The sequence below is a fragment of the Zophobas morio genome, unplaced genomic scaffold (assembly GCF_036711695.1).
Source record: "Zophobas morio isolate AGI-343-1 ecotype UQ-CSIRO unplaced genomic scaffold, CSIRO_AGI_Zmor_V1 ptg000131l, whole genome shotgun sequence".
NCBI classification, from domain to species: domain Eukaryota; kingdom Metazoa; phylum Arthropoda; class Insecta; order Coleoptera; family Tenebrionidae; genus Zophobas; species Zophobas morio.
Genome location: NW_026972236.1, coordinates 619,988 through 630,844, shown reverse-complemented (window position 1 = coordinate 630,844; position 10,857 = coordinate 619,988). Strand labels below are relative to the sequence as shown.

Here is a 10,857-nt window from a genome sequence, read left to right as displayed (position 1 = left end):
TCACTATTTAATTGAACTTGAACATCTCCAACAAAATTCTAGGAGATTTTAGCTACTAAGATTAGGCTACGGCCGGGGCAATAAATATGTCACGTTTAAATTTGTATACCCTTCTTACACTATGTTATGTATTAGGGGAAGTGCAATAGAAACAAAACACCTTATAAGCCGTTACGATCTGAGAAGTCAAATCTCCTATACCCTGCTTAATCTGCGGCGGGGGGCCGGAAGGGTAACCACGTACTGCATTTCCACCCTTCAGAAAATCAGATCTTTCATCATACTCCTGGAAATGTGCAGGCGCCTTCTTACACTCGACTTGCCGAACATCCTTGAAAGTCATTAATTAAAAAATAAAATGTATGTATTACCTAACTATAAGAAATTTTTGTTTATTACAAGAAAGAGCTTTGAAGTACACCATGAATTGAACAATGCCTGAGTGTGTCATGGGTGAGAGTTTTAACTTTGATTCCCAAAGTTATTTTAAAAAAATTTAAAAGTAAAATTATATCGCGACAAGAAGGATAAGGTGTCAAAGTTGACCGCAAAATTAAAGAGGACGCTCCAAGTTGTGTTATTAACCCGTTATATTACACTGGTTTCCTACCCCTTACCTTAATAGATGTGTGAGTCGTTCAGAACCCTCTAATGCACAGGGCTAGGGTGCTCGGAGGTCTATAAGCTAGACTTGGTCCCCAGGCAACTTCAAAGATTTAGAAGTCAATCTCACTTCTTAAGACCCTCTTAAAGCCCAGAAACTACAACAACTTGTCTGCCTCCTGAAAGTGGTCCCCTGCCCCCACAGAGCATGGTGCCTTAATGCGTTAGAAATTTTTAGGCAAATACATAGAAGATCATATATAAATAAAAATATATATATACGAATTTAAATAAAAATAAAACAATAAAGAAATATAATAAAGAGGCATCTTCAGGTGGTTAATCCCACAGCATTTTAGATTATCCTTTGCCGAACTGATTATAGCCCGTAGTTATCGGTTTTTTTTGGCGCTGAGTATATCACCCCGACAAAAGATAGTAATAGACTTGTTAACTTTAATAACGCTTTACCAGGTAAAAATGAAATGGGAAATACATATAAACTACACTATTTAAAAAGCAAAACGAGCTGTGAGGTTATTATATACCTGTCTACAATGAAAAGTCATTTTATTTTAGAAAGGTCAAAGTCCTTTTTTTTAAGCATTTATTATTAGCCCAATACTGGTCTATATTTTACCCTCACGGGTTATTTTAAAAAAATATATTTCCAGCTTAAAGGTTTAAAGACTAAGAAAGGCAATATCCCACCTTGAAGAGAGACACAACTCAGCTTTTTATTTAGGACAAGCTAGCACATAAACTTGTAAGAGTCACGTATTTTTAAATCATAGCGATATTGTTAAATGTGAAGGTAGGACTATAATAAAAAATAACAGTTAGTCCTCTGAACATTTCACTTAAAATAATTAAGAGAAAGCCTTTGGAATTAGGTAAATTATAGAAGTTATAATAATTATAAAACTCTTGCAAAAAGTTAATATGAAGTGACTCTTGTTCAAGAACGACAAAAATAAAAAAATGGAGATATTGTACACAATAAACTCCAGACCTACATCTATACATGAACATTTTAAGAAAACACAAGGTTTATCAAATAATGCTTTTGTTGTTACAATTAAATTATTTTAAACTTTTTTTTAGATAAGACTACCCGAGAATTTTAAGCCTTAAGTTTTTTAAATAAAAATTATCTAAGAAAACTATAAATGTATAATCCGCCCTATAGAATAAACGAGGGCTATTGGACTCTTCATTGTATTTTTAAAACAGTTACAACGAATTTGATAAAAAAAAAATGTAGAAGCCTCCTGCCCTTAATGACTAAATTAGCATAAAAATTTCAGTATTTTATATAGATATAAGCTTTATCTCATTGTTCAAGTAAACCTTTATACCAACATTTTACACCAGTTTTTCTATTATATTTTTTGAATACCGCTGGTTTTTAGGTAAAGACAACCACTAAAAAAGAGGAATAAACTTAGCGTCTAATGGAAAAACATGTTGCAATGTTTGTGCCCAAAAATGCACCTATAAAAAATTCTAGTGACAACCCACTTACTCCACCATTTAAGTCCGGTGTTGCGCGGTGTTTAAAGTTATTATTATTTTTTTTTTAATTAACCCATTCTTTCATTACTTATTAGTCAAAATGCTACAGTTTAATAGAAGAACTATACATAGTGGATATACAGATAACAATACCAAAATATATTTAATTTTTATGAATGAAAAGCTTAATTCGTTATTATCATTCCGCTAAGCTTCTGAAAGTTCAAAAGTTCGCCTTTTGCGGTAGGATGATCGCTGGCAACTTTAGAGGTTTAATCATAACCTTTCATGTTATCATAACAAATTGGAACTATTAATGTAACGTCATTTCCAGCTTTGGATCCCACAGAATTGTAGAGAATGGCGTAAAATACTATAGGTAACAAAAGTTAGAGAAATATTCAATTTAGCCCGTTTCTTAAATATTTTTTTAATCTTTTGTTATGTTAGTATAAGAGTGATATCATAAGCCTAACAAATTTTTGTACACCCTTCAGTTGTTGCTTTTATTTAATTGCTAATAGCTTAGACTTAAAGGTAGTATTTAAAGTTAGATAGGTAAAAAAGCGGCTGTCAAGGGCTGAAAAAGTTTTCTTCGTCTGTGAGGTCCGAACTCACGACTTTAATAATTAAGTCAAAACTCCGTATTATTAAGCACGGCGAAACCTTAATGACATGAAATTAGACTGGGGCTACCCTCAAGGAAAAGGGGTGTTATTTAAGTTAACTCAGTGAGGAGCCCTTACAGCTTGAGTTTATTGAAGTCAACTATACATAAAAAAATAATAAATTAGTATGTTTAATGGTGGCGCAGTATAATGCTATTAAATTTGTAGCCCTTTTCGGGGGAAAAAAAGAAGGTTTGGGGCGGGAGTGGTACTATGAAGGAACTGAAGGCGGCTATCATCAAAAATATTGAACTCTAGCCATCCACAGGTCTTTTAAAGATTTTGGACTCTAAACCAGTTTTAGCATATTACACCCGCTATGCCGAGGCTTTCTTTAACGAGGAAACTTCTTAATTTCAACCCATTCAGGAATCAGTACCTTTCTTTAAACACCACGTCCAAAATTAAAACAAATTATAGAACTTATGGTTTATCCTCTAAGGAAAAAAGTTATAAAATTTTTAAAAATTTTAGAACTAAAAACGAAATTTTGAAAGAAACATCAAACAATTTCATGGAAGCTAAGTCTTTTAAACTAGGTTAGAAAGTATCCCTTTATTCTATTTTATATACTTTATCTAATATAGTAATAATAATATTGATTTTTCGGTTCCTTAGGACAATTAAAAGATTTGAAGAGCCAAGAGAAATTTGTAAACAAGTTGCTGTCACTTCTTGCCATAGCCAACACGGAAGAAAATTGTGGAAAATATATTCAAGTATGCACTGTTTATATCTTCCCCACCTTTTTATCTTTCTTATTTTTACTAACAAAGGCGATTAAACATTTGAAGGAAGCTTTAGTTCTTACACAAAAATATCTTTCGCCAAAGGAACCTTTACGGATTTTGTAAGTTACAACCTGCAATTTTAGCATTAATAAAAGTTCTTTAAGAAATTTTTTTGGCTAAAGTTACGACCTTACAGAACTCTGCTTTTGATTGCAAAGTTGCACGCAAGAATTGGGTACTTCAAGGAGGCCATGACCTACTTTGAGTTACTTCTAGCTGACGACTCTTTCTTAGTAAAAAGTATTGCCTCCCTTAAATCTGGTCAATAACTTTTTTTTATAAATCCTCTCAGTTTTTTATCACATAAGTTTGAGAAGGCACACGCGTTATTAAGTTGAGAAATCTTCCAATCGAAGATCTTAAAGGAGCTACTCGTGATAACATAACTGCTTGCTTTGGTTTGGTCGACTGCTACACGGAGTTCGGTTAAAAATTATGAATATTTTTGTATAATTAATCAATTTTCACTTCTAATTAGAAATGTATGATAGTTGCAAGCATGTTCTCAATAAACTAACGACTTACTCGCTCAAATCTTCTGATTTAAAGGTGGTTTACGCCGAGGCGTCTTTAAAAGTATGAGGCTTTGTTTTCAGTAGAAAATGCATTATTCACATGCTACCTCTCTACTAGCATGCGCTCAACTACCTTAGATCCGGTGATGTTTCCAGCGGTCGTTTGTGGTTAAAACGGTCTTGGTAAAAAATCTTTAGTAGTTATTTTTTAGTTTCTTTTAAGGTCTATAGTGCTAAATTATAGCTTTTAATCTCTTGTTTTTTACAACGGAAGTTACTTATAAACAAAGTGTTTTTGAGAGTTCGAGAGTGGGGTTTCGTCTTCTGTATTGGAAGCTTTGCCTACGCTGTGTTTTCACAAATAAATCTCTTCAGCAAATTAACTTAAGTGCCTTTTGTTAATTTATTATTTAAAATGAAACTACTGGTATCGTACTTTATAAAATAATCTAAATACCTTTTTTATTAACGTTTAAAATTGCATCCTTATATTTTTTTACCAGCGACTGCTTGACTGAAGAGCTTTTTAAGGAAAACTTGCTTCTCTACGCTACTATTAGCAGTTATAGAGCCGTTATATTTGTTGATAAAAGTTCTATTAGCGATTTGGAAGGCGGTGAGTCGCTTTTAGTAAAATATTGAAAAGTTTATAATATATTTTAAAATTAAAAAATATGTAAAGTGATTTTGATGTTAGAGGAAAGTATAACTTTGACGCTCGCCAACTTAAGAGACGTGATAAAGAAAGGTGGAAAGTTGTATACCGAAAAGTCCGAAGAAATACACAAGTATTATAAGGATCTTAATTCGGGGGGCAACCTTGAGAGTGGCTATTTGTTTTCTGTTTATTTTTTTTTTCTTACCTCGACTTTAAAGGCTCGCTTAGTGCTGACAAACTTGACACTCTCAAAGAAGATGGCCTGGAACTTACTAACTCAATACCTACTGAAGTTTTTAAGGGGGAAAAAGTTGCCGTTAATTTTGTACACTTCGCCTTCTGTAATTTATGTCTATGCAGGAGGCTCCTAAGGTGGACCTTGAACAGCATATTGCACTTTCATTGATGTTTGCTCTGGAAGCGCCCCTTGAAGATCTTCAAAGGAGACAACTTTTACTGTTGGACTGCCTCTACGAACTTTTCTTCCTGGAGTTTCGCGCGGGAGCCACACAGGACGCCTGCAATCTTCTAAGTACCGCACATGGACTTGCCTGTACTGCTGGCACCCTCCCAGCTCCGAGTAATCTCGTAAGCAGTCGTCTACAGCGGAGTGGGTGAAGGACTGCCTCTTTCCCACGACTTTCTTCTCTAATCCACTCAAGGTGAAGCTTCTTTTCACACAGTACATCTTTTTAAAGGCCTCAAGACTCGCCGGATCCACTGAAATTCCCGACGAGGAGGTCGCAGCCTTCACACCCTTACCATTTTCGCTTAGCTATTCTCATGCGCTTGGCAGGCTCAGCAGGTTCTTAAGGACTTAGTAGATTCTATACACGCTGGCGGAGAAGACTCAGTTATACTTATACGAAAAGAAATAAAGGTTAGATTCACCCTATACTTACCTCGTAGTTTTCTTGGGCTTATATTCCTGTAGAGCCTAGAATTGTACTTTTCGCTGCTTGTTGATTTGGTTGATCTGTCTACAAACCTGGGAAAGAAGGATGAAGCTGAAAAGTATGAAAGTCTACTTATTGAAAAAAAGAAGTTCTTTCAGGTGGAAGTACTTGGCCCCTCTCTGCGTACTTACTACGCGGGGCCGCTATAGTTGAAAATAATTCCCTCATGAGAGTACTTCTTACTGTTAGTAAAAGACATAATCCAACCGAACACCCTCAGCGCCTTTTCATTGCTAAGAGGCTTCACTTCCGGCAGAATTTAGGAGCTCCGACATAAACGCACCAAGTTAACACGGCTTATAAACTTTTATTTATAGAGTGGTGTCTATAAAAAAGGCCCGGTTTTTTAGCGTAGAGCACTGTCCATCTCTTGCAGGTAATTAGAAATCTAAAAAAAAGAAAAGTTAGGTAAGTTCGTTTCATTAATACTATAAAAAATCCCGTTAATAAAAATATTGAGGAAGATACTTTATTTAAGGAAAATTCGAACTCCTTATTCAAAAGCTTCATTTCTACATCTTGCTGACCTTTGATATCTCGAAACTAAGTTTAGGAGCTTTACTTATAACTGTTGGATGCGGCAAACTTAAAGGAAACCTTATCTTGGTGAGCAATAAACAACTCCTCCCGCTGTCGCAACTTTTTTTCCAAGACAACTTTGTCCTAAACAATATTTAAGGGGGGGAAGTAAAACTGGCCGCTTGCCCTATAGAAGAGCACCTCTCTGAAAAATCTCTCTTTTCCTTGCAGCTCACGTAATTTTGCTTCATGCTGTTGGCGAAGAGAACTTCTCTTTTCTTTTTGATGAATTTGAAGGCGATTTAGGAGCTAAAATAACGTTAAAAAAGCTTTAGTAATCAAATATTACTACAAGATTTAAAATAAATATGTTATATTAATAAGTAAAGGATCAATATAATACTAATATGATAAGCATATAAATTAATTTCGTTTAGTACAGAAAACCAAGGTTAAGTAAACAGCAAGCATCGCTCACCTGTTGGGAGGTACTTAAAGCCTTCAACTCTTGTTGAGATACCTCAATTCTTTCTCGCAAGTTCTCGTTACGCTCAGCAAGAGAATCGCTTTGCCGTAGTGTAGTATCGAGATCGTCCAATGCTTTGAGAGTTTTTACCAAATCCTGTATGACTGGTGAAAAACGCTACTTCTTTACGAGCGGTAAACATAGACACCTGCTGAAAACTACCAAGATTTTCTTGTTTAACTAAAAATTCCCTCCCATGCTTCTCAAGTTCATCAATTTCAGATTTCTCTTGAAGCAAAGACTTTTTTAAATCCTGAATTTCCTAATGTAAACCGTAGAAAAATAAACAAGAAAAACCGAGTAGAGGCAAAAATGTTCTAGGCATAAAGCGGGTCTTAAACAGATATTATCGATGCAAACCTTGTAAACACGTCGAGGAGATTTCACAACTTTCTTTTGCAAGTCAGCAATCGAGTTTTTTGCTTCAAGAATTTGGAACTGAAGATTAGCCTAAAACGAACCGTAAGGCGAGCCTTTGCACGACTACGCAAAAGCTCTAACCAGGTTATCTGCGCAGTTCCCAAGTAGATTCTCTTTAGCGAGAATTTCCTTTTGTAAAAGTACTTGCTGTTCCTTGAGAACGTTGTTTTCTTTATTGTAACCTTCGACTTCTACTTGAACTTCGTCAGCTTGTTTCTCTGCTAATTCCCGTTGAAGGCTTTACAAAGTTAGCTTCTCATAGAAAAGAATGTAGCTAAATATTTAATAGCTTACAGTTGGGAATTTAAGTGCTCTTGTATAGCATACAACTTGGATTTCGCTTCTCGAACAGTGTTTTCATTTACATCCTCAAGCAGTGTTTATAGAATTAATTTAAAAGAATAATAATATTAAAAATCACGGTTTCATCTTGTAAGTTCTGGAACTTTATTAGTTGTGTAGCTCTAAACTTTTTAAAATTGATAAGGGCGCTTAAATTCCGCCTAGTACGCTGGAATTCGGGATGAGTCAGATCCTTTAGAATGAAGTCCTGCACACCGCAGATATTCATTAAGTAAAATCTGAAAATAAGAAGTAAAATCGCATTAATAAACTTTAAGTAAGAAAAAGAAAACTACTTCGAGGAAGTAAAAAATAATGAACTACAAAGCTTTAATCAGCGTTAGTTTAGGAACGGATTCTTCATGTAAACTTGGAAACTCAAAACTTTCTAAAGCTGAAAATTCGAGTTGGCTAAAGTCTGAAGCTTTTATCCCCATTACTTTTTCTACTAATACAAAATAGATTTCCGTAATCTCTTCACGTTGAGGATTTTTATAACTCTTAAAAAAGTAATAATAACGAATATAGTGATATGTTGAAAAAAAAATTTACTTGTTCTGAAAGAGCTATTCCAAAAGTTAGTAGACCCTGAAGAAGTTCCATTTTATTAAGTATAGGAAAAGAAAACTTCATATTTTTATATAATTGTTACAAATTTTTTAACACGAAACAAAATTTTTAACGGAGGCAGCGGTTATAAGCACTTCACCGGGAAGCGCTAACCCCAGCGGGCGGTATAAATTGGAGGGCCTTAACCACTTCCAGTACTCTTCGTATTAAAAATAGTACAATATTTTCTTTCTAACATTCCTTATATCTAAGGTAACGTGTAAAATTACCTTCTGTTGTCTGGAAGCCTTTCTAGCAATTAAGTCGACCTGGTAATATGAGAATATTTGAACTTGACATACATAAATACCTTCAACGGAATTTATAATTCAACTTTTCTAAAAATTTTATTGTAAACCATATTTTGATCTTATCTACATCTTTGTAACTCAATAATTTTATTCTTTGCAAAGTTAGAAAATAGAAAATAACTATTTTAGCATCTACTAGGTTACTGTAAAGGAGGTTCAACCGAAAAAGGTTTCAAGGTAAACTTTAACAATTTAATAACATACAGGCTCTTTTTTTTTGCTTATAATCGGAAGGCCGAAGTTATAAATAACTTAGTACATCAATAGTAATTTATCAAATTAAAAGAAACACAACCAAGGACGGTTTCAAGAGGCTTTTTTAATAATGGTGCCGAGGGTTGGGAAAACGGCTGCTCTAAAACAGTTGAAATTGTAATAAGCAGAGTCCTTGAGGACGCCGCTGATTACCCAACCGTCGGAGACCGAAGAAAAGGGTGGCCTGCCGGCGGAAATCGACCCGCGGACCTTGACTATGCGCGTCAACGCGTTTAACTGCTAAGCCGCGATGGCAACCCAGAACTCTGCCGTCTAGTTTTACATCTTTAACCTGTTAGTTTCTCTTATATCTTAGATTGTGGACCCCTACTTTTTACTAAGGATTTGCTACTTATTTACATATTTATTGCAACAATAACTTTAGTTCCTACTCTATTTTATAATATATACTAAGTCTTAACTATTATTTCATAAATATATTTTTGTTATACTCATCTAACTTACGTATATTATTTATAATTTTTACTCTTTTACTCTATTTACTTATATATTGCTTAACATGTCTCTCGTTTCTTCTGCAAAAGATCTCACAGCCTACATCGCTGGTATACTAACTTTAAATTTAGAAAGATTTAAAATAGCGCCAGAATTAAAAAGCTAGAATTTAATCAATTTGAAAATGTAAGCAAAAACAAGCGAAAAACTATTTCATTTTAAAACCAGAACATATAAATTTTTCCAATTACGAGCTTTACCGGCGAGACAGGACCTACTCAGGGAAAGGGAGAGCAGCCATTATAATTAAAAAGCAGATAGCTCATTCGTTTCTACCGCCTGCCAAGTTAAAATTTATTGAAGCAGTGGCTATCAAGATCAACCCTTATGGCCCAGTGGATGTGATTATCGTTTCGCATATAAGTTTTCGGAACTGCCTTTGTTACCTAAAGAACTGGTCAGAATTTCTAACCATCGCGATATTGTAATTCTTTGCGGGGGTTTGGACTGCAAAGATTTTTCTTGGAATAGTAACGTGGGAAATCCTAATAGAATTGCACTGTACAACTACGCTGAGAAAAGAGATTTCCTTGTTTCCTGTCCTTTAGAACCGACTTACATATCTACGAAAGGGGCATCAGTTGTACTAGACGTTGCCACCACAAAAAATAAAAATTAATTGACATTAAGTTAACCACACGAATGGATTTCTCCTCGGGCTACTACCCTGTGCTCTACGAGATTGGCTTTCAAGTGTTTAGCCCTATGAATTACATAAAGTATACGAATCCCAATTTTCATGCACAACCTAAAGAGGCCTATTTTGATTTTTTTGTCGGGTTTGTTTGCAATTCATCTATCTTAAAAGCTTTGAGAGATTACGTATATAAGTTTTGCCGCTTTATTAAGTCGGTAATCGCGCTTTGCGTCGACAGCCCGTTACCTTAAAGAAAACCGTTTTATATGCTTGACTTATCGTAGTCTCATAGAGGACCGCTATTAAGGAGTTAGATAATAAGGATTGTTCACTTGCTTATATAATTAATCATCTTGGTGTACATTTCACTGGTCTAGATTCAGAAAGGTCTACCTCATAAAGTACGCGAAAACGACCCAGGAGAGATTTACTAGCGGGAAATTCGTTTGTTTTTTGTAAGGGTAATGCCAGTACATCAAAAGTTCCTTTTAAAGATACGTGTGTTGGTTCTAAAGGGCTAGGATCAAGAAAACTATTTTTTTCAGTTTAATTGTGGAGCTAAAGTCTACTAAATTACCCACTTCTATTCCACGAAGATTTTTTGTAGTTCAAATCACCGCAAAAAAGAAATAAAGCTTCACGACATCAAACATAAAGTCTAGTTTTTTAGGTAACAAAGGCAACATTGGGGCTTATACGAAGAAATAATGACCCTGTCCTCTTGACCATATGAGTAGATCTTAATAGTCACCTCTTTAATAAACTGTAAACTACCAAACGATATATATAAATAGGGTTTCTTCTCTTCTCTAGTAGGTCTTGTCACGTAAATGGAAAAAAAAAATCGTTATTATCTTGGTTTTAGAGGTTTTCCAAATACTCTGACAATATCGAATTTCTAACTAATAAAAAGGGGTTAAAAAAACTCTTCTCTTTTCCATAAAGTCCGTCCCGTTCTGTGTAACAAGCGAACCACGGTAAGAGGCTGTCATAACGACTTTATCCGACCATTACTG

At 34.8% G+C, this 10,857-nt stretch overlaps 2 protein-coding genes and 1 long non-coding RNA gene across 4 annotated transcripts; 2 read left to right on the top strand and 1 right to left on the bottom strand.

Moving 5' to 3' along the window:
* Positions 1-3,272: 3,272 nt before the first annotated feature.
* On the top strand, positions 3,273-3,934 carry LOC135145174 (uncharacterized). Its single transcript, XM_064077279.1, has 5 exons — positions 3,273-3,325; positions 3,405-3,505; positions 3,563-3,636; positions 3,714-3,817; positions 3,870-3,934. Exons 1-5 carry the CDS (start codon positions 3,301-3,303, stop codon positions 3,908-3,910), a joined length of 345 nt encoding a protein of 114 aa, XP_063933349.1. The 5' UTR covers positions 3,273-3,300; the 3' UTR covers positions 3,911-3,934.
* Positions 3,935-5,298: 1,364 nt separating this feature from the next.
* Positions 5,299-5,920, top strand: LOC135145175 (uncharacterized). Its single transcript, XR_010283350.1, has 3 exons — positions 5,299-5,490; positions 5,547-5,630; positions 5,685-5,920. It is a non-coding gene; the product is annotated as an uncharacterized LOC135145175 (long non-coding RNA).
* Positions 5,921-6,026: 106 nt separating this feature from the next.
* Positions 6,027-8,129, bottom strand: LOC135145173 (uncharacterized). Of its 2 annotated transcripts, XM_064077277.1 has the most exons (12): positions 8,066-8,129; positions 7,838-8,013; positions 7,593-7,752; positions 7,466-7,539; positions 7,253-7,409; positions 7,112-7,201; positions 6,900-7,013; positions 6,704-6,847; positions 6,427-6,534; positions 6,304-6,369; positions 6,175-6,249; positions 6,027-6,094 (listed from the first exon to the last, which is right to left on the bottom strand). In XM_064077277.1, exons 1-12 carry the CDS (start codon positions 8,114-8,116, stop codon positions 6,053-6,055), a joined length of 1,257 nt encoding a protein of 418 aa, XP_063933347.1. In that variant the 5' UTR covers positions 8,117-8,129; the 3' UTR covers positions 6,027-6,052. The 2 variants fall into 2 exon arrangements, with proteins under 2 accessions (XP_063933347.1, XP_063933348.1); XM_064077278.1 differs by lacking the exon at positions 8,066-8,129 and having other exon boundaries at positions 7,810-7,908.
* Positions 8,130-10,857: the final 2,728 nt, after the last annotated feature.

Excerpts from the sequence above, each read along its gene's own strand:
- LOC135145174 (XM_064077279.1), top strand. The coding sequence starts at position 3,301 with ATGGAAGCTAAGTCTTTTAAACTAG. Across the intron at positions 3,637-3,713 it reads AAGGAACCTTTACGGATTTT|AACTCTGCTTTTGATTGCAA; the intron begins GTAAGTTACAAC and ends ACGACCTTACAG. Across the intron at positions 3,818-3,869 it reads CGACTCTTTCTTAGTAAAAA|TTTTTTATCACATAAGTTTG; the intron begins GTATTGCCTCCC and ends AAATCCTCTCAG.
- LOC135145173 (XM_064077277.1), bottom strand. The coding sequence starts at position 8,116 with ATGGAACTTCTTCAGGGTCTACTAACTTTTGGAATAGCTCTTTCAGAA. Across the intron at positions 7,202-7,252 it reads GGAACTGCGCAGATAACCTG|GCTAATCTTCAGTTCCAAAT; the intron begins GTTAGAGCTTTT and ends GGTTCGTTTTAG. Across the intron at positions 6,095-6,174 it reads TCGAATTTTCCTTAAATAAA|ATTTCTAATTACCTGCAAGA; the intron begins GTATCTTCCTCA and ends TCTTTTTTTTAG.